Source organism: Nuphar pumila, chromosome 10, assembly GCF_984573655.1.
Source record: "Nuphar pumila chromosome 10, dmNupPumi1.hap1.1, whole genome shotgun sequence".
Lineage (NCBI taxonomy): Eukaryota > Viridiplantae > Streptophyta > Magnoliopsida > Nymphaeales > Nymphaeaceae > Nuphar > Nuphar pumila.
The window spans coordinates 101,707-124,172 of record NC_143258.1 but is presented as its reverse complement, the minus strand read 5'-3'; the positions used below and the strand labels follow the sequence as shown (position 1 = coordinate 124,172).

At 37.1% G+C, this 22,466-nt stretch overlaps 1 protein-coding gene across 5 annotated transcripts in view; it reads right to left on the bottom strand.

Moving 5' to 3' along the window:
* The window catches only part of LOC149823128 (pre-mRNA-processing protein 40A-like), a 42,891-nt gene that overhangs the window by 7,514 nt on the left and 12,911 nt on the right, over positions 1-22,466 (bottom strand). For all 5 annotated transcript variants that reach the window (XM_090018654.1, XM_090018656.1, XM_090018655.1 and 2 more), the window contains 14 exons: positions 22,331-22,400; positions 21,453-21,554; positions 21,291-21,359; positions 21,134-21,211; positions 20,875-20,961; positions 20,716-20,750; positions 20,206-20,311; positions 18,465-18,545; positions 18,276-18,368; positions 18,077-18,130; positions 17,148-17,264; positions 16,928-17,026; positions 11,871-11,918; positions 11,706-11,798 (listed from right to left, as the gene is read on the bottom strand). In XM_090018654.1, coding sequence (XP_089874780.1) covers positions 11,706-11,798; positions 11,871-11,918; positions 16,928-17,026; positions 17,148-17,264; positions 18,077-18,130; positions 18,276-18,368; positions 18,465-18,545; positions 20,206-20,311; positions 20,716-20,750; positions 20,875-20,961; positions 21,134-21,211; positions 21,291-21,359; positions 21,453-21,554; positions 22,331-22,400 — 1,132 coding nt within the window. The remainder of the gene's footprint in view (positions 1-11,705; positions 11,799-11,870; positions 11,919-16,927; positions 17,027-17,147; positions 17,265-18,076; positions 18,131-18,275; positions 18,369-18,464; positions 18,546-20,205; positions 20,312-20,715; positions 20,751-20,874; positions 20,962-21,133; positions 21,212-21,290; positions 21,360-21,452; positions 21,555-22,330; positions 22,401-22,466) is intronic.

Here is a 22,466-nt window from a genome sequence, read left to right as displayed (position 1 = left end):
TTATCACATGTAATAATCATTTCATCCACATACAAAAAGGAGAATACATTTTCCTTGACTTGATGACGACATAAACACGGTCAGATCATGATAACTCTGCTCATGACCCAGTGACTTGACTGTTGAACTGAAGTTCTCAAACCATGCACTTGAAGCTCGTATGAAGCTGTATAATGCTCTCTTCAATTTGCATACTCTTCCTTAAGGATCGGAATAACCTTGCGAAAGCACCATGCAAACTTCTTCATCTAAATCTCTATTCAAGAGAAATTTTCACGTTCAACTGCTACAAACTCCAAGACTTAAGAGCCGCCACAGTAAGTAAAATTCTAATGAGTATGTGCCATGTTAAGATATGTTATATATATATATATATATATATATATATATATATATATATATATATATATATAAAGATTGTAAACCAAAATACCCATCAAGGATATTTTGGTACTTTCACTGTAATAGGTGTCGGACCAATAGGGGCTCACAACTCTTTCATTTTGTCTTCTATTTCTATTTGTTTTTTGTTTTTTGTCTTTTTCATTTAATTGCTTTTTGGGTGATTGGGAGCAGCTCCAATATGACTGTTGGAGCTGCTCCCAATGGTTAGAATTCTAACCGTTGGGAGCATCCCAACAGTCACATTGGGCTGCCCCAACAGCCCTCTCTTGCTCAAAAAATTGGACTTGAAGGCCTTGTATTTTTAACACACTCTCTTGAGTGAATATATGCAATATTAATTTGTTAGACCCTTGTGTGGGTGATTCAATCAAGCATTCCACTTGATTGAAAGAGTGCTCTTGCATGTGTATCGGATTCAATCCACTTCATTACATGGTATTAAAGCTTTGGTGTTCCAAAGGAAGTTTGTTAGAAAGAAGGTCATGATCAAAAGGAGGATCTTGAACTTGGGAAAATTCCGATTGTTGTAACGATAAGCGGACCATCTCCAAAAAGTCCTTGTATCACTTTCTTCTTCTTTCTTCCACTCTTTCTCATCTCCTCTTGTGTTTTATTTCCGCTTGTTGTAAATGAAGAATGAAAGGGAAGTAATTGTATTCATTCCCATACGCCTAAATGACACCAATTATGTGACGTGGGCATCCATAGTAAAACATAAGATATGGAAAAAAGGGCTTTGGGGGATGGTTGAGGGTACCGACAAGCAGCCTAAGCTCATCCTTACAAAGTTGAAAAATGAAAAAGAAATTGCGCTTCAAGGAGAGAAAAATGGCTAAAGCCGTTTCCGAATATGAGAAAGATGGAAAGAATGGAAGATGGGTTATTCCAAAATCATTGGATGACTCATCAACAGTGTGGACATTCACAAATGTTCCAATTTGGCCAAGTTTAAGTTCGCTAGTGATGCTTGAAAATATCTTAAAGACATGTATAGTCTTAAGGATATTGCGCATATAATGTAATGTCCAAAATAAAGTGAGGACTATGACTTAAGGGAAGATGAGTATAAGAGAATACTACAATGCTCTCTCTCTCCTTTGGGATGAATTGACTCTTCTTGAGCCAAAGTGGCATTGCCCACAAGATGTTGAGCTCCGCGAAAATCAAATCAAAGCGGAGCATTTTTATCAATTCATAAATGAGCTTAGGCCCGAATTTGAAAGAACTAAGTCCGCTTTACTTCATAGAGGAGGTGTTCCTTCCATAGTTGAGACTCTTAAAGAATTGACTATGGAAGAGAATAGATTGAAAAGGCCATCCACTTCTAAGGATGAAGAATCCGTGCTTGCTATGTCAAAGCTCGAAAACCATACGAAGAGTTATAAACCACCTCATTTTGTAAGAAATGAGAATGGAAGAAACCCCAATAACTATAAAAAATGGGTGATCATGAGTCAAAGAAAGGTAAAAAAATTATTTGCTACCATTGTTATAAACCGAGACACATTAAACCTTTTTGTTCCAAAAGAAAGAAGGAGGATTATAAGGAAGATAAAAAAGTGGCTTCGGTGGAAAAAGTGAAGTAGACGACTCCAAATGTATTGGTTCGGTCTTCTTAGCTTAATTGATGGAGGCTTTGCAACCTATGTTCAAAGCCCAGTTTTCCTCGTATTTGGGGGCGGTCGTATCGACAAGTGACAACCATGGTAAGACCTTTTGGATCTTAGATTTCGGTGCTTCATTTCATATGACCCCTAATGAGTCTATATTGTCCGAATGTAATTTTAATTCAAATGATTCTTGTGTTTCCACTACCGATGACACCACTTTAAAAATCAAAAGTTTTGGTATTTATAAAAAAACACCTATATTTCACATACCAAATATTAGAGTACCAAAATTAAATTTAAACCTCCTATCGGTTTCTCAAATTGAGGACTATGGTTGCAAAATAGTTTTCTCATCTAATGGTTGTCTAATACAGGATCTCCAGTCCGGGAAGCCGATTGGGTAAGGCCATAGAAGAGGAGACCTCTATGTTATAGACAATCTTAAATTGCCAAAGCAATATTTTTGTAGAAAAGAAAGATGTAGGAATTTGACACAAAGGACTAGAACATCCTAGTGTGACCAAATTACAATTATTTTCATTTCTTTCAAATTGTAAAAAAGAAAATTTTGTACGTGAAGATTGCATTCTTGGCAAAATGAAGTCTTTACCTTTTGGAACAAGACATCTTATAACTAAAAATCTATTTGAACTTGTGCATTCGGATGTATGGGGACCTACACCCGTCCTATCTAAAGGAGGTGTTTCTTATTATGTTGTGTTTGTGGACGATTATAGCAGACACTCCTGGATATTCTTTTTAAAACACAAATCTGAAGTATTTGATTGTTTTAAAAAAATTTATAGTTATATACAAAATCAATTTAAAACCAATATCCAAATTTTTAGAACTGATTCTGGGGGAGAATTTATGTCAAAAGAATTTAAAAATTATCTTGGCTCAAATGGAATTGTACATTAAAAATCATGTCCCTATACCCCTCAACAAAATGATCTTGCTGAAAGAAAGCATAGACACATTATTGAAACCACTAGAACTCTTCTAGTGTTTGGAAATGTTCAAAAAAAAATTGGGTTGAAGTTGCCCTTACGGCAGTCTACTTTATTAATAGAATGCCTTCAAAAAATATTGAAAACATTTCTCCTATTGAAAAACTTTGTAAAATGTCTCTCGATTACAAAAGATAGAGAGTTTTCGAGAGCAAATGTTTTGTTCTTACCAATAAAAATGATAAACTCTCTCCTAAAGTCATTCCTTGTGTGTTTTTGGGCTATGTCGAAAATAAAAAAGGATATGGGTGTTATGACATTAAAAGAAACAAGTTACATGTTTCTAGAAATGTTACGTTTCTTGAAAATGAAAGAGGGTTTACCAAAAAGAATATCCAAGAAAGTTATGATTATTCGTTCCTCTATGACCTTGTCAATGACAAAAGTAAATATATTCATGAGAGTCAAAACATTCATGAGGCAAATGAGAATATGAGTAAGAGTCTTAACAATGTAGACCTACCTCACGATAATTTACAAACATATACTTGTCGTACTGAAGATCACCCACAAAGTGCTTTAGAAAGATATTCTTAATGCCAAGAAGAAGAAGATTCTAACCTTAGAAAATCCATAAGAATTTCGAAAGCTCCTAATAGATTCGTATCATATGATTCCTTTGAACTTAAGTTTAGATCTTGCCTAATGGTCATTCACTCGTATTTTGAACCTCAATCATATCATGAGGCTAAACACCGACATGAATGGATTAAGGCTATGAATAACGAGTTGGAAGCATTAGAAAAGGCAAAAACTTGGGAGATCCAAACATTACTTAAATGAAGAAAAACTATAAGATGTTGATGGGTTTACAAAGTAAAAACCAAGTACGACGGAACATTAGAAAAATATAAGGCTAGGTTAGTAGCCAAGGGATACAGTCAAGAATATGAGATTGACTATGATAAGACATTTGCCTCAGTTGCTCGCATGACTACTGTTAGAACTCTCATTGTTATAGCATCAATTAGGAAATGACTCATATTTCAAATGGACGTTAAGAATGCCTTTTTAAATGACAACCTAGATGAAGAAGTATACATGGATCCTCCTCCTGGTTTGCCTTTAGCACATGAAAAAACTCTCCGATTATGTAAAGCTTTGTATGGCCTAATGTAAGCTCCAAAAGCTTGGTATGATAGGTTTAGTGATGTGATTACTCAACTTCATTTTAAATCTTGTTTTACTGATATTGTATTGTTTATTAAGTCTTCTAATGCAAGAATGGTGATTCTGCTACTGTATGTAGATGATATGATAATCACCGGAGATGATAAGCAGGGAGTTAACCATATCAAAGATGTGCTTAAAGCCAACTTTGATATGACAGATCTTGGTTTTTTATGATATTTTCTTTGAATAGAAGTTGCTTACTCAAACCGTGGTTACTTTTTGTCACAGACTAAATATGCGGCAAAGATCATTGAAACATCAGGACTCTCGGACGAGAAATTGATTGGCACTCCGACAGTCATAAATGCCAAAATGAAGATAGATGATGGAGATCCCTTGCAAGATCCAACACCCTACAGACAGATGATTGGGGCGTTGTCTTATCTCTCTATTACTCGCCCTAATATATCTCATGCTATTCATTCTGCTAGTCAATTTCAACATGCTCCCACTACAGTACATATGAGTGTTGTAATGAGAATTGTTAGATATATTAAAAAATCTATTAACCTTGGCTTGTTTTTATCATCATCTTCCTCATTAGAAGTCATTGCATATTCTGACTCTAATTGGGGAGGGGGTGTCAATGATAGACGTTCAACCACCGATTTATGTGTTTTTGTAGGTGATTCTCTGATCTCATGACGATGCAAAAAGCAGCAGAAGGTGTCATTGTCTTCGACTGAAGCTGAGTATCGGGCCATGGCAACCACTACGTCCGAATTAGTTTGGTTGAGACAACTTCTTGAAGACTTGGGGGTTCATACTGCAGAACCTTCGAAATTATGTTGTGACAACAAGAGCGTTGTTTACATTGCAAGCAATCATACATTTCATGAGAGAACGAAGCACATTGAGATGGATTGACACTACGTTCGTGAAGAGTTCTTGCGAAAGACCATCACATTACCTTATGTTCCATCAGAATACCAACTCGCGGACTTCTTCACCAAAGCGCTACCATCACCCAAATTTCACTTCCTACTTGGCAAACTCTCGGTGGTTGTACCATGAGTTTGAGGGGAGGTGTTAAGATACGTTATAATATGCATATACATGTATGTATATTTATGTTTAAAGATTGTAAACCGAAATACCCATCAAGGGTATTCTGGTACTTTCACTGTAATAGGCATCAACCCAATAGGAGTTGACAACTCTTTTATTTTGTCTTTTATTTCTATTTCTTTTTTTTTCATTTTATTGCCTTTTGAGTCATTGGGAGCAGCTCCAATATGACTGTTGGAGCTGCTCCCAACGGTTAGAATTTTAACCGCTGGGAGCACCCCATAAGTCACATTGGGCTGCCCCAACAGCCCTCTCTTGCTTTATTAATTGGCCTTGAAGGCGTTGTATTTTTAACACACTCTCTTGAGTGAATATATGCAATATTAATTTGTTAGACCCTTGTGTGGGTGATTCAAGCAAGCATTCCACTTAATTGAAAGAGTGCTCTTGCATGTGTATCGGATTCAATCCACTTCATTACATGCCGCAGGTGCAAGTGTTTCAGCATAGTATATCCCATATTGTTGACTATACCCTTGACTATGGGTGGCAAAACCTGACACGACCCGCGAATCCGACCCGCGAACCCGACCCGTGAACCCGACCCGCCAACCCACCTCTTAGGCGGGTTCGGGTTGGGCTTAAGCCAACCAGTTTAATAAATGGGTCGACCCACCTAACCCGTTTATTAAACGGGTCGGGTTGGGGCCAACACGCCAACCTGGCTGACCCGTTTAATAAACGGGTTAGGCAGGCGGGTCAACCCGTCGACCCGACCCGCAAACCTGAGAACCCATTTACCCAACCCAACCCATTTATTAAATGAGTTGGCGGGTCGTGTCGGGTTACCCGTTTATTAAACAGACCGGGGTCGTGTTTGCCACAGCCGACCCGTTTAATAAACGGGTCGGGTTCGGGTTGAGGTATGCTGACCCGCCAACCCGACACGATTGCCACCCCTACCCTTGACTACCAATTTGATTGTGTATCATTCGATCGTACCAATTGCCTTAGTCTTGAATTTGTAGACCCATATGCACCCTACTACATTCTTCTCAAGTGGTAGTTTCACAAGCTTCCAAGTTTGCGTTCTTTCAAAGGCACTTAACACTTCAGCCATTGCCTTTTGTCGTTCTTCAAACTGCCTCGGCATAAGAATTAAGCTCAACATAGAAACGGATTGAGGCAAAAAATACATAAAGATTTAGAGAGAATGACTGATATGATACAAATCGAGTGGGAGGAACAAAAACATGAGTTACGAAAAATAAGGGGAAAATGAGGGGTAGCTTGAACAACATCCTCAAAATCAACAGGAAGGGAAACAAAATTGGCCGCTAAGGGTTTAATCTCTTACTACTCAATTCTTTCTAAAAAGGGTATAGTCACAACTCCTTGCCTCCTTTCATAAGTTTGTTCAAATCTATCAAATGGCACTTAATTACCACTGAATATTAGTAACCTCGCCTTTTCTTTCGTGTCAAGGTAAGACATCAGAAGAGATATACCTTTCTCACTTTCTCTTTCACCACCATTCTGCTCAAAATATGAAATATGCTCTAACAACTCTACATGCTTGGAAGTCTAAATTTTCTTACGAACAGGATCATAACATTTATATCCCTTTTGTCCATCAGAAAATCTCAAAAAACAACAATTCACAACATAAGGAGAGAGCTTATATCGATACTTCTCAGGCAACAATACAAAACATGTACAACAGAAAATCTTCAACATATTATAATTGGGTGCTACACCATAAAACTTTTTATAAGGAGATATACCTCTTAACACACCTTATAGCATGCAGTTAATATGATAAATTGTCATACAAGTAGCATCCAACCAATGAACTATCGGCACATGACTTGCAAACAAAGAGTCCTAGTGGTTTCCAGGATATGTATATTTTTTCTTTTTGCAACACCATTTTGCTTAGGTGTGTAAGGACATGACTTTTGAAGCAAGAGGTTTTCAAACATGCGCTAGTTGTTTCTAGTATATGTCCATTCTTCGTTTTTGCAACACCATTTTTCTCAAGTGCATAAGGCCATGACTTTTGAAGAGCAATACCTCTTTTCTGCAAGAAGTTTTCAAACATATGACTAATATATTCTCTTACAATTTTGTTTGGTAAATTGGAAAGCAGAAATGGGATTCGTAGCAAGGGATGACATGACGAACTTGAGAGAGATATAAATTACTCACTGGACAACAAAAAGGAGCAGCATACCTTATCTTTAAAATGGGCCTAAAAGAGCCATATGCAGTGAGAATAGAACTACTACAGGAAAGACAATTGGCTAGAATATGGCATGATGGCCCTGAATTTATTAGGCAATTAAAAGAACTATTAAAACTAACTACAAAAGTAGTACCAGAAGAATGAGCAGAGGAGTGGATACAACAACTAAGGTCTGCTGGACCTCCTGCCAAATACACTTAAGAGCCTGTGTTGTTCACCTGACAAGGTCTGAGAGATGCCACTCACGATAGAAGGTGACTGAGCACTACCAACTGCCTGCACTCCCTTGGGTTTCACATCCTCTTTATTGGAGGAGGCTACAAAATCTCCTGCTTTCTTCTTCTTGAGAGCTGGCCATGTATTCTTCATGTGCCCACGCTCCTTGAAGTAGTGACATCCGATTGAGCGCATATCTCCTCTCAAACATCCAGACCTGCTACCACTTCTACCTCCTGCCCTGTCACCTTGCAGATTAACAATGGCGAGAGCAGTCTCATCAGCGAGTCGAATATGAAGAGACTTGTTCTTGGTTTCCTCTTCCATCAACTCACCTAGAGTCCACTTAGTACGTAGAGCAATCAATAGATCTATGACCTGATGCTGCTCTTTAGCTTCAGCTTCAAGCTTTTTACATTTCACACATTTCTAGCATTTTGCACACTTCACATTAGGAAGCATGGGAGTGAGAGCATCCCAAAGTTACTGAAATTTTGCAAAGTCCTGAATTGATTCACCCTCTTGTCTCAAGGTTTTGAGATCTTGAGACAATTGATACCTCCTTGTTCATAAGACCAATTAGATCGATCATATACCTACTTCAAGTATTCTCAACATCGTGCTCCCTCAAATTTCACTATATTTAGAGATATATTTTGTTCTACTAAGCTCAACAACCATGATTTTACCTTATCCCATTTTTCAAATGCAGTTTGATAACCCTCGTCATCGTTCTGGTTTTCTTTTAGACCCATCCAAGTATCCACCATATCCAAGCCCTTTCACCACTGTTCTCACATATTATGCTCAATACAAGTAATTACACCCATCTAATTTGATGGGAATAATATGAATAGTCTTTCTTCTCCATACTCTCCACAAGCCCCTAATACAATATTAAGATGCCCTGTACAAAATTAACAGCAGCAAAACAAGAACACCACTTCCACTTTAAAACACAAGAAAGTGCAACTAAGCAATAATATGCTTCAGCACACTACACTACACTTCAGAACACTCCAAGAAACACACCCATCAAGGCATCAATATCAAGAAGATGAAGAACAGCTGCTATATCAATCAGATATGCTGTGCATAGACATGTAACAGAGCCAGCAATGTCTCAAGAACTACTACAGCATATTCAGCCAGTTGCTACCATATGTTTAAAAGCAAGAGAGTGAGAGTTTGTTGTTCACACCCAGCACAAACCAGTGAGCAATCAGATAAAGGAAAACACTGTCGTTCACACCCAATATGAACCAGAGAACAATCTGACCAAAACCACACAAAAATAAGGAAGTCGATGCCACTAATAGGCAATATTTACCTTACCTTCAAATGGGAACCCTCCAAAATGATGACAAATCTTGCCAAATATATCAAAAACTCTCACCAGACACTTGCATAACATTCTTATATAAAAACAACCTCCACACATCAATTTGCAGACATCAAAACCTATCTATCAAATCAGATTGAATGGAAGAAACAAAACTGGTCACACTTTACCACTATTTCCAGAAATTTTAAGAAAATTCATAACAAATCAGAAACTGCTCCAATCAACCCGATTCTTGATTCACAGATATCAAGAACTGTTAAACCCCCACACCAATTAACCCAAATCCCACCAACTAAATTGACCTTGCTGATGTCAGCACTTTCGAGAGTAGGCAACAATGCAGATTCCAACGAGTACCTGAATGAAGCTTTCTCTATATCCAGTCTACGTCCTCAATCCTCTTTGGAAGGGAGATATGGCTCCGATACCATATCAGCCATTAAAGAAGAAGCACAAGAGAGACAAGGATGAGAAGCAGTCAAAGAGAGAAATTCGTTAATTCTAAAATTAGAGGTTACAACGTTATATATGAGGGGTGTGCCTCTATTACACTAAAAGACAAAAAGGTTTGACTCAACAACTAAAGAGTACAAGAATACCCCTATAAATAATCATATATATAAATACAAAAGGGTAGCACAACAAAAAGGGTAAAACACATACATCTCAACAAACTTGACCTTCCTTCCTCTCCAAGTAGTAGTTTGCTGTTGCCATGGGGATGATGATGACCAGCCTAGAAAGCAAAAGGTTCCACGATGTACCAGGGGTGACGAATGTAGAAATCAAGGAGAGAGGATATCAATATAAAATTACGAAAGAGAGTTTAAGACCCAAACGACCTGTAAGTCAGGACCCCCCCCCCCTCCCTTTCTTCCTCCTGCATTCCCCAGCAACCAACCGTTCCAGCGAAAAATTCGCTCTCCAGTGGCAAGCTCCGGCGAAGGTATGCTTTTCCTCCACCTCTACTATTCCCATTTCTGTCTTTCTCTCTCCCAACCGAGTTCAAGTCAAGTCTCTCTCTCTCTCTCTCTCTCTCTCTCTCTCTCTCTCTCTCTCTCTCTCTCTCTCTCTCTCTCTCTCTCACACACACACACACACACACCTGGAAACGGAGTTTTTGACTTTTTTCCATGTAGGCTGACCCTTGAATTAGGGATTCCAACTAAAGAAAGATAGTTTGATGAATTTTCTTTGTATTGCAGAAGTATTGTGTTGATTTTGGGGATGTGTGCAGATTTTGTGTTGGCTGACCCTTTTGGGGTTAGGGTTTGGTAATTTCAACTTAATCATGCTTAGGTTTAGAGGTTTTTTGTTTAAATTATTAATTTGATGTGCATATGCATGTATTCATTTGCACAGTGTGGACAAGGACATGCGTGTAACTACCAGTGCTGTGTCAGCAGTGTCTAGACTGTCCAGCTTGAACAAGCAAAGAAACACACCATAACATTACAAAAACATATGGCTACCAAAAATGTGCTTGAAGGCCATGGGCAGTTAGAATAAGCCATGTTTGCAAACACAAACACCATATACACTTTGCATTGACAAACTCAGCCCCCAAACAGATGCAAGACGTTGGTGTATATTGATGTTTAAAATCACTATGCACAAATAAGCACTGAACCTTTGATGGGTGACATTGATAAGAAAATAGGCAATTTCTAATTTTCTATTATCTTTTCATGATGCTAAGAATGGAGTTGGATGAAACTCCGTAAACCAACAGGATCGATTGAAAAAATCAACAATGTTGATCATGCCTAACTCCTAATGCAATCTTGGTGTACAAATATGGAATATAAGATCAGCACGTTAGACAGTTAAATGGAGGCGAAAATAATGTCCAAGCAGTACGATGAAAAGTAGGTATGACATTTTCTTGTAACTACTGATTTGTTATCTGGACTGCAAGATTTTGGTGCAAAGAGGAAATCGAAGAATTAGAGCAATGAATATAAGTATTATGTACAATATCCAACATGATCAACAAATCAACTTTAGAATACAGTGTCAATCATTCGTAGGGTGGCCACTGAGAAAACAAACAAAAAAAAACTTCAAGCATTAGTTTGTACAACCCAGCAGAGATGGTGCCATCAAACAACAAAATTTATGCACCTAGATTTTTTGACTTTTCTGTCAGTATAACAGCGTCTAGAAGCCACTTGTTCTGGTCTTAGCTATGTCACATGACAGTCCATTTTTCCTCTGTACCCGTGCCGACATGTGTGTCCCCGTGTCGACACACGTCGACACTTGGACATGCCATTTTACTCTCTGTACATACAAGTTTGTATTCAATTTATAATTTATAGTTATATTTTCAGTTTATAACTTTATATTTTCAGTACATAATGTATATTTTAGATATAGCATATATATTTTAGATTATTTTGTATTTATGAGATATTTAAAATATATGTATAGTTGTGTGCCCGTACCCACATTTTTTGGAATTGTTGTGCCGTACCCTCCGTACCCATACCCATACCCATACCCATACCCACACCCACACCCAGGTGACATAGTGTCTTAGTGTTCATTTTCTGACATGCTTACAAAAATTTGTTAAAAACACAAAAATTGCTAGACAACCCTTTTATCCAAGCCACATATGAATATCTACATGAATCCGGAAAAAGAAAGCCAATAATAAATATAGTTATATAAATGTAAACTACTTTCACCTTTAAGTTATTCTCTGATATCGGCGAAAGTTTTCCATCTTGCAAAATAGCATCGTTGAAGCTTTCAAATGTCCAAGTTGATGTCATGGTAAACTGTTCAGAAACCCAGTTAGAAAATGATATTATTAACAGAATATTATCACTGAAAATAACAAGATGACTCACCTTTCCCATCTTCAATGCATCTTTGATCCGCATCTTGTCTTCATGAAACTGCAGTAAAATAAAGACATACTTCAATGATAAAACAAAATAACAGGACGATGCAGCATTTGATAGATCATACCATAGTCACAGATATCGCCGATATTTTGAAAATATCGCAATATTAAAGCTGTAAAATGGGAAAACGATATTAAAGGTAAAATATCATGATATTTTCAAAATATCAGAAATTTATATATATCACGATATTATAGTTATCGCAACCCAGCAGCAGTTCGTTTTTTAAAACTGTTACTGTAAGGGCATTTGGGGATTTTTTTTAAAAAAGGGGGATACATGTGAAAGAGGAAGGGAAGGAAGGAAAGGAGGGCGTGACTTCTTGGCTGCCCTGCAACAGGGGAAGAAAGAAGAAAGTAAGAGAAGGGAAGGAAGAAAAGAAAGAAGGAAGGAAGGAAAGAAAGAAAGGGGAAGAAAAGAAGAAAAAAAAGGGAAACGGGGGCAAGATAGTTTGCATTATGAACTACACTGACCTCTGTGTTCCACATCATCCAGCAAAAATATCCTGCCTTTAAATACCTTTACAAAGTTCTAATGTGTAACATGCTCAACCAGTTCATTTTTTAGTGTAAAAGTTCTTTTTGTGCTAAAAACAAATAAATGCATGCAAAACAAAGGTTTTAAAACTCGCCGAGTCAACTCGGTGACTCGGCTCGGCTCGGCCCTCCAGCGAGTCAACCCGGCAAGGCAAACTCGGTTTGCCAAGACTCGGGCCTGACACGGGCGAGTGCTGGGCCTTAGATCATACTGAAGAAAAAAAAACTTCTAGTGCATATGAAATTGTTTTTATCTAGTTGTGCATCAAAATTGTCACTAGATTACACAAGGACCTTAAGAGAAGTCTATCACTATGATTTGACCACAGCAATCCAATTCATCTTACTATAAGAAATATTTTGAAAGTAAAAATTAAGGAAATATCAGTCTTATCCATCACACGCTCAACTATGTGCTTTCATCCTTGACTTTGCAATTCTACGTATGTGTATTTTCTGTTAACCTGTGACTTGTAGGTTCCATTAAAGACAATGCAACAGTAAAATTTTAACAACACATAACATAGATGTGCATTCCTAACACATTTGACAACACATCCAAAATTCCAAATCATTTCATCTTACCATAACAAATTCAATGAAGGAGAACATAGAAATTGCAGATCAATTGTAATAGAAAGCTTCTCTGAAATAAATGATGAACATAAAGGTAACAGGGGTGACAACCAATTTTCCTATAACACTTGGGTTATATCAAGGATCTGCTTTAAGCCCTTTCTATTTGCTATAGTGATGGATGAGCTTACGAGATCAATTCAAGAAAATGTGTCGTGGAGTATGTTGTTTGTTGATGATATTGTTTTGATTGATGAGTCTAGAGCTGGGGTTAATGCTAAGTGAGAATTATGGAGACGGACATTGGAAGCAAGAAGTTTTAAGTTGAGTAAGAGTAAGACTGAATATATGGAATGTCGGTTTAGTAAGCAACGAAGTAGTGATGGGATTGTAGTGAAGCTTGGTGAGCAAGAAACACAGGTGGATGATTGTTTAAAATATTTGGGATCTATCATTCAAAAGTATGGAGAAATTGATGGAGATGTAAATCATAAGATAAAGGTTGGGTGGATGAAATGGAAAAGTGCAACTGGAGTGTTGTGCCATTGCGGTTGAAGGGAAAGTTTTATAGGACGACTATTAGGCCCGCTTTACTATATGGTATGGAATGTTGGGCTGCCAAGAGACATCATATTCAAAAAGTGAGTGTAGTTGAGATGCGTATGCTTAGATGGATGTGTGGAAATACAATAAAAGATAAGATTCGGAACGAGGAGATACGTAAGAAGGTAAGTGTTGCACCCATTGAAAATAAGATGAGAGAGAATCGTTTACGGTGGTTTGGACATATTCGGCGAAGGCCTAATGATGCTCCAGTTAGAAGGATGGAGAAATGGGAAAATATATTAGTTAAAAGAGGTCGGGGTAGGCCTAGGAAGACTTGGATGGAGATGATAGGAAAGGATATGAATGCTTTGAACCTCACCGAGGACATGCATTGGATAGAAATGATTGGAGGAGAAGGATTCATGTGGAAGACCCAGAATGATTTTCTTTTTTTGGTTCATATTGCCGACCCAAATTGTTTTGAGATGAAGGCGAAGTTGTTGTTGTTGTATAAAGGTAACAGGAGAAAAGAAATAGATGGTTACAACAGCACGAGAAAAAGAACAGATTTAGAAGGAGAAGGGATCAAATAGTTCTGAGAATTTCTCATGTTCCTTTACAAGAATGATCATTATGACTAGATCCAAGAAAAACAGATTCACCAACCAAATTAAAACCTCAAATCACAAGGATGAAGCAACTATTTATCATTTCTCAACTATTTATCTTCTAGTGCATATTTATATATTGTTTTTCTTTTAAAATCAAAAGTTAACAAACCCAGTCCGAGTCACCGAGTTGACCCGCCGAGTCACGAGTCAATAAAGAACGAGTTGAGTCCCAAATCACGGGTTTTAAAACCTTGTGCAAAAAAAATAAATTTTCATGCTTCTGCAACTACCCCACATAATTTTGATTTTCCTTCATGCCAACAAGTAACAAACTAAAGAAATTATCAGAACACAGCATCCAAATTCTAACATTCTGGCCATCATTTAGCATGTTGTGATTCAACCAGGCCATGATCCCCACACTTCTAATCTGCCTCCATCCAAATAATGAAATACTTGCAGACGAAAACAAATTATGAAAAAGCTCTCTTAGCAATAAATGATATTTTATAATCCCTTCTTACCTTGCATCCAGCCGTCACATATCATGTACACCTATTTTCTAATTCCTCGTACTTGCCAGCAATTCTCAGACCTCTTTATTTCCTGATGCACAAGCTGCCTCAACTCATAGTGGGTTTTCATCTACCACCTAACCAAAACGTTGCAACCTTAAATTGCAAAATAATACATCATCAAATGGACTACTCGATTGAGAAACCAAAATTTAAAATACTCACAGTATGTACCTCAAACTTGTTCATGTAATATTTTGCTTGACAGATTATCTTGCCTTTGCCTATTGTTTTCCCTACTGTTCTATCTTTTCTTGCCTTTTTCATGTGCTAAAATTTGCCTTTTCTGCATTAAATGGAATTGATATATATTGACTGCCGCTGTCAATCATGTCATTTTGCATGAGCATTAGGCCTACCAGTACAACCATCTGCATTTTGTAGACCAAGGCCAACTCTCATCATCATCATCACATCAAAAATATTATATCACCCCTCGCAATAATCATTAGTAAGTCTTCTAACATCCATCACAAAATATCATCTGGACTCATGAAACCACTGCCCATAGCAACATCATCGGACATTCTACCCTTGCTTCTATTATTACAAATGTTTAACTTAGTCCGGCACATAATCAATTTTTACCAATTTCTACATCAACCTTCAAACTTGCAGCACCAGACAACAAGTTTCATGTTTCTCTATTTTTTCCTTTACTGATAAAAACAGAGAACTAAGAAGATATTCCAAAAATTAAAAATTGTTCTAAAAAGATTCAGGTAGTAAATAATTAGAAACTCTAGCATCACTACATGATCCGACAATAATTTCTGGAATGAGATCTTCAAAAGAAAAGTTAAAACCCCCCAAAACAATTGAATGTGAATAGAATACGTGTCAGGAATTCTCTGACATCTCAAAAATGGATTTTTCACAGAATAGCCAGCAGGGGAAGCGGAAGCGGAAGCGAGAAGAAAGGCACTTAACACCTCCATACTCGTTCTTTCTGATGTTTTTCAAGAGCGGCTGCTAATAGGTCACCAATTTCAGTACAAAACATCCAAATTACACAATCAATAGCCCATAACCACAACCAAAAAACATCTATAATGAAAGGCATGCTTGGAGTAAGGGGTCGCAACAACAGTGACAAACGATTTTATCAGCAAACTCTTGTTTTTCAAAAACTTGCGAGACATTGAAAAAAATTCATAAATCTCAGGTTTTTTTTCGGTAAAATCTTGGACATAAAAAAATTAATTTAAAAATATAAAAATATTTTTTATAAGAAAATATTAATAAAAAATATTTAAAAATAAAAATACACAGTTTTTTCATGATAAATAGCCATTCAAAACGTAGATATCGCATTTAAATCATGGTATTTATGTTTTTTTCATAAATCTAGCGATATTTTGAAAATCTCACGAGAAATTGCAGTTGTAAACTTTCAGGCAATTTCTCACGATATTTGTCACTATGGTCGCAACACAATCACCTTTTCAGCATCTAGATAGTACCCATAAAAGGCTAGGTCAAGCAAAAGCACCTCCATTACACAAGCCGTGTTGACAAGATGGAGCATGAAAATAATATCAGCAACAGTAGACCTGAATTGCATGCATGATAGATGACAACAGAGACAGAGAAAAGGGTAAAGAAAAAAGACACCATTGCTGCCAACAGAAAGATTTTCTATACAAATTTCTCATGCAATATATGCCAGTGTATTTGGGATTAGAGGCATCAATCCTGTTAATGGCACAAGAGGAACGAGAGAGAAGATGGAGAGAGAGAGAGAACAAAGTAAGGCACAATGAAACCCTACTTCATTAAGTTAGAATAAAATGAGGGTTACAACAATGAAAAGGGGGTGTCGACTCCCATAGAGCCCACTACAAGACAAATTACAAAAGTAAAGTAGTAGGGTACATGCTAATTTACAGTAATACCCCTATACTAGAATAATATGTACAAAAAGAAAACAAAAGGGGTATTACACACAGCTGCACTAAGCCATTTCCTCAACAAACACTACAATATCAATATGAGTTAATGTTAAAGTACAGTATATTCTTAATTGCCACCAAAGTACATCTAATAAAGCAGCAGTTGAGTTGGAACTTTCTTTTACTAAGACAAATATGCATTCTATGCTCACTGGTAATGAGAGGACAAATGCCACAGCAAGTTTGATAGAATTAAACAATCACCTGTTTTTCAAGATCCTCTGCAACATCTTCAAATAAATCCTTTGGTGTTGATCCTGAGGTATTTGACGCAACTGCCAAGTATGCAGGTAAATCTTTAACCTGCAAAACCAACACTAGGTAAGCAGCACAAATAAATACATTAAGAAGCCAGAGAGAGAAACATATAGCATATCCTATGACTTATTACTGAAATAAGCACATGAAATCATGAATAATGTACCTGCATACAATAGTCCCGCCAATGAGTTTTGACATTTAAAATTCCAGCAGATACATGTTCTTCCATTAACTTACGGAATTCATCACGATTCTTGCGCTCCGCTCGTCTGACTTGCTCCTGTGGCATTAACAAGGATTTGTCAAAATGTTCCTTGAAAAGATGGGCCAGAAACAGGACCTATGCAACACAGACTCTTGTAAAAGGTTAACGCACACACCCACGTTCATGCAGGTGCAATACTTGGACACGGCTTCTGCAGTGTCAGGTGTGGTCAACCACACCAGGGTCCATTTCTATTTAAAACTGGACTCAGTTATAAACCTAACCAAGCCCAGTTTTATCTATAATATATACATAAATACTTATAAGTGCACCCACACATACGGGTGTCAACGGAACGGGTTTGGTTCGAACCCAGGTGGAACCAGACCTGGCCCCGATTTTCGGGTATGGTATCAGGTCCGGACCGGAGTCTAATTGTACCCACCATAAGAGAAACCATAACCGGACCCGATAATTACGACATGAACCAGACCCGGGCCATACCCGGTAAAATAATATTTTTTTATCATTTTTACATTGAAAAAATGCAGGTCTTAATCGGAACTCGGGTCGGGCCCGGGTCTGGTATAAAATTTCACAAACTATACCCGGCTCCATGTATTAATCGGACCTTCAGGTCTTAAACGGGTCTTCTTATTTATCACCAAACCCGGACCCTATAAGGTTTGGTACAGGTCGAATCTGGGTAAACCCAATCCGTTGACACCCCTACACACACACACGATATCTATCTATCTATATATATATATATATCTGCACCCCCGCACCCAAGTTTTTTTAAACTATCATGTCGCACCCGCACTTGTGACAGAAAGGCACTCAACATATCATAATTACATAATTGAAAACAACATCAGCATCGACACCTTTTGCAATTTCCTCTGCTCTTCTTCTTCCTTTTCCAAGTTCCTTATATACTCCTGCAGCAAGATGGAAGAAGCCAAACTTAATTAAAAAAACAGACAATTAACTAATACAAACTAATACCACCGGAAAAAACTTTTAGTCCATCATTTCATTCCTGACATTTTGCATAAAATTAAAACAAATAAAAGACGACATTACCTGAAAAACTTCCAGGCGATCAATTTTTTCAAGTCGTGAACATCTCTCATCATCTTCAAGACGATCTTGAACTTTTCGCCATTGACTATTTGCCTTTAGAGGTGATATATAATCATCAATCAGCAATCTCAAATACCAAAAGTTATCAATGGAAGTTCTTTCGTGACAATATGGAGGAGTTTTCATTACCTTTATAAATTCACAAGATTCTAAAAATGTTCTGTATTCCATGATGTTCCTCCTATGCTCCTCAAGAGCCTTAGCACGTTCCTGCTTCCAGAAAGAAAATTAATGAACCACAACAAACAACGAGAACTGTTTTTTCTTTGATATTTAAGAGCCACTAAGCAACTTTAACTATTTTAGCAAAGAAAACAATATTTTGTGAACCCATGATTGACATTCATAAATGCTCATTGAATTGGTAAAAATGGATATATTAAAAAAATCAGGCAGGTACAGTTTAAAAAATTTAAACAAAAACGATTTCTATCACAAAAATAGATCATTCATAGTTTTAGGATCATTTTGTACACACTTTCAAATCAGCAACTTCATTTACATTGATATTAAGAATCACCTTATGCAGGTTGTCAGCAACAAAGATACCCTCCAACAGGATTAATCAGAAAAACATCAGGGCACCCACCAGTTGAAAAGTTAATTGGACATATTTAGTTGAACAGCTGGCCTCCTTGACATTATAATGTAGCAGAAGACATGTAAAAGAGCGAGAAACATCAACAGAACAGAGACACGACTCAATTAGGAAGTTGCAAGAGACACAACTCAATTAGCATTTTCATCCAGGAGCATGTACCACCAAGCAGAATTAAGCCACCTCGCAAGCATGTCCATTTATGTACTTTAGGAGCAATTTGTCTTGCCAATAGAACCGCACAGAAATCCTCAATAAGTGGGAAAATGCCTTGTAATGCACCAAAATTTGTGGTATGGGCAACAAAAGGACAAAAAATTCCAAACGAATTACATGGTTTGCCTCACAAAGGATGTAGCAGCTTGTCATCACCATACCTTTAGAGTCTGTAGTAAGTTTGCAATTGCGAGAAATATGATACTGGTGAAATGGGTTGATGCAACAATGTGGGATAAGATTTGCTAGCAATTATAAACAGCTGTAGATGACCCAAAACAGTTCAATAGCGGCTATACATAATCAAGACTTCCCAAGCAACCATATCTGAACTAACATCAGGGAGCTAATCCTGCTTCAACAAAATCAAAGGTCCATCTATCTTCGGAACACTATTTTAGTCCCAGATAATAAGCCCTATGGTCATAAAGAATTTCATGTGAAATATGTAAGGTTCAACATTATAAGAATGAAAGGAAGCATGGACAATGAGCCAGAGACATGCAACCAACAACTGAGTTATGGTAAATAGAATAACCTCAAAAATGCTGAGAGTTTGGGCTTCCGGTTCTGTTCCGACTCAATTGGGTGTAACAGAAGAAGTTATGGAACAAATAGATACATACATGATGAACTGCAAAACATTTCATTGCAAGATACAAACTTGTTTTGGACCTGAAAGGCCAGAAATTTCTGTTCCTCTAACCATAATTAATCTAAAAAACAACACCACCAATAACTATGCACAATTCACTAACTTAATTAGCCCAAGGCCACAGTTCAGTAGGATCTATGTTGATGAGCAAACCAGATAATCACCGTGAAAAGGAATAATAACCTAAGTGCAATGTCTCAGACAAATATAAACATAAGTAAACCACTAGAGATGCATTCAAGAATCAACAAGTGCAGCTTGTCCAACACAGGCAACTGAATGAGTGGTTATTAAAGCGTAAACTTCAGGCCTGTTCATTGGTTAAATAAGACAGTTAGGATACAAAACGAGCATGACACAAAAAAGAAAAGGTTCACATATAAATAGTGTAAGAGCTCAACCTTCTTCGCGAGTTCAATAATATGACCCTCATAAAGATCTTCACGCTCTCTAGCACGTTCAACAGCATGAAACCTTTCATCGTCCTCAAACATGGTGACAGCTTTACTGATACATAGACATGCCAAATTAGTCTAAACACAAAAGAAGATCCACAAATATACAATTATGGCAACACATTAACTGAAACATATTTTACTGTAAGCATAAGTGCACATGATCCTCTAATCAACATCATCCAAATATGCACCTAATGGAGGAGCCCAATCCAAACAAGGAAGGTAACTAAAACTAAGTTTACTTAGCAATTTACACAGGTAAAAAACAAGAAAAAGAATTAAAAAGAAAGCTTGCAACAGACAGGAAACATGATTTCAATAATTTGACTCAGCTGCAAAAAACAAAGTATTATGACCAAGTTGCCAGTTAAAGTTAGACAAAAATAAACCTATCCAAAAAGAAACAAAACCAAAAGTAGAAACATATTTATAAGATCAAAGGAAAAGGAGAACCTCCATCGAGTGGTTGAAGTAAGCTCCTTGCATTCCTGCATAAGAGAAAAAGGACAGAAAGAAACATATATATGAAACTATAGCAAATGAGATACAGACAGCATGGGTGAAAAAAGAGAAAAGAAAAGGGCAATGGAACTCTAAAGTAAATAAACTCACTTCTAGCATTTTTACAAAATCCTCCTTAGCTTTTTTCTGCATGACGCGTTTTTCCTCAGCTTCGTGCTTTTTTCTTTGGCCCAGGTACTATACCATCAAGAGCACAACATACTCAAAGAAGAATATAATAAAACCTTGACAGGATCGACATGGTTGTGTTGGTGTTGTATAAATAGAAAAACCATGAGAACTGAGATGGCAGGCTCAAACAACAAGTACGAACTAAGCATCTTTTTGCCATAAATATCAGCAAACATACCTCATTAAATGCTTGCTTCCTCTCACCAAGTGTCCTAAGAGCACCATACCTCTTGTCATTTATAATTACCCGCATGGCCTGAAGCTTGTTCTTTTTAGTTTTAAACAATCATCACAAATGAAATAAACAACCAAAAAGATGTTGAATAATACATTACCTGCTCCCAGGTCCAATCTGATTCAACATGTGCAGATTCCAGGAGCTCCTTAAATGCATTTTTTGCCTCCTGTTTTAAGGGGAAGGAGGGGGGCAACTAAATGTAAGCTCAAACTTTAAATGGTTAGAGATCCAAGCAACAAGAAGAAAATAAGAAAAATACCTGCTTAGTGGCATAAACCAATGGTTCTTCGTCAACAGCCTTCTCCTCAGGCACTGGTGTCACATTGACCTTTCCAGTAAGAGGCATTCCCCTTTTAGCTTCCTGGACAAGCAAAGTAAACATCATAATCACAATGAACCATCTAAATCCAAAATCCTTCAAACAAAAAGCCGCTGAATTCCCTTTTCACCAGATTTGAGGAGTTTAAGTTGTCGTCTCTCACATGCCAAAAAATATAAATAAACAAGCACAAGATTTGCAAGTCACAGACAGACACAGAGAGAGAAGCACTCCCTATGGCCTTTGCTCAAAGAAAAGGACATATTTTTTAAAGCTTCGTTAAGAAAAAAATGCACAAAGATAGGGGTCTTCTCAGTCCACAGAAAAATGTTTACCGATGTCTTGTGATATAATCCAATATCACAAAAAAAAAGGCAACAAAACCTTGTTAAAGCATCCTTCCAACAAAATGAAATAGCTAACATCCTTTTATAAAATTCTTAAAACAAATAGAATAAGTGAATCAAAAACATCATTAAACAAGACAGATTAACCTCTATTGTGTCTTCCAGTATCCACATGAAAAAATATGGTTTTGTCAAATGAATTGGCATGAAAACTACAAGCAGTAAACAGCAGTTAAAATAGGGCAAAAAATGCCAGATAGTAAATTTGTTGCAATTCAAAAGCAACTAGTCAAGCCTGAGCAGACAAAATATAATGATAGCATCACACCTGAACACTCGAGAGCAGTTCAATATGCTTCAGGGGACAAAAGTGAAAAAAGAAACATTGAAAATAAATGTCAAGAACTATATCTCCTAGTAGCCCCAGATAATAACAGGATCCACTAGGAAAACAAGAATGAAAAAGAGTACCTCCAAATCCTGGGACGATGTTCCGTCACTAGCTTGTGCAACATCAATGGGTATTTTCCCAAAATTATTTCTACAACAAGAAGGAAAATAAGAATTGGCAATCTTAAAAGTGAAATTCTTTAAACTCAAGGAAAGC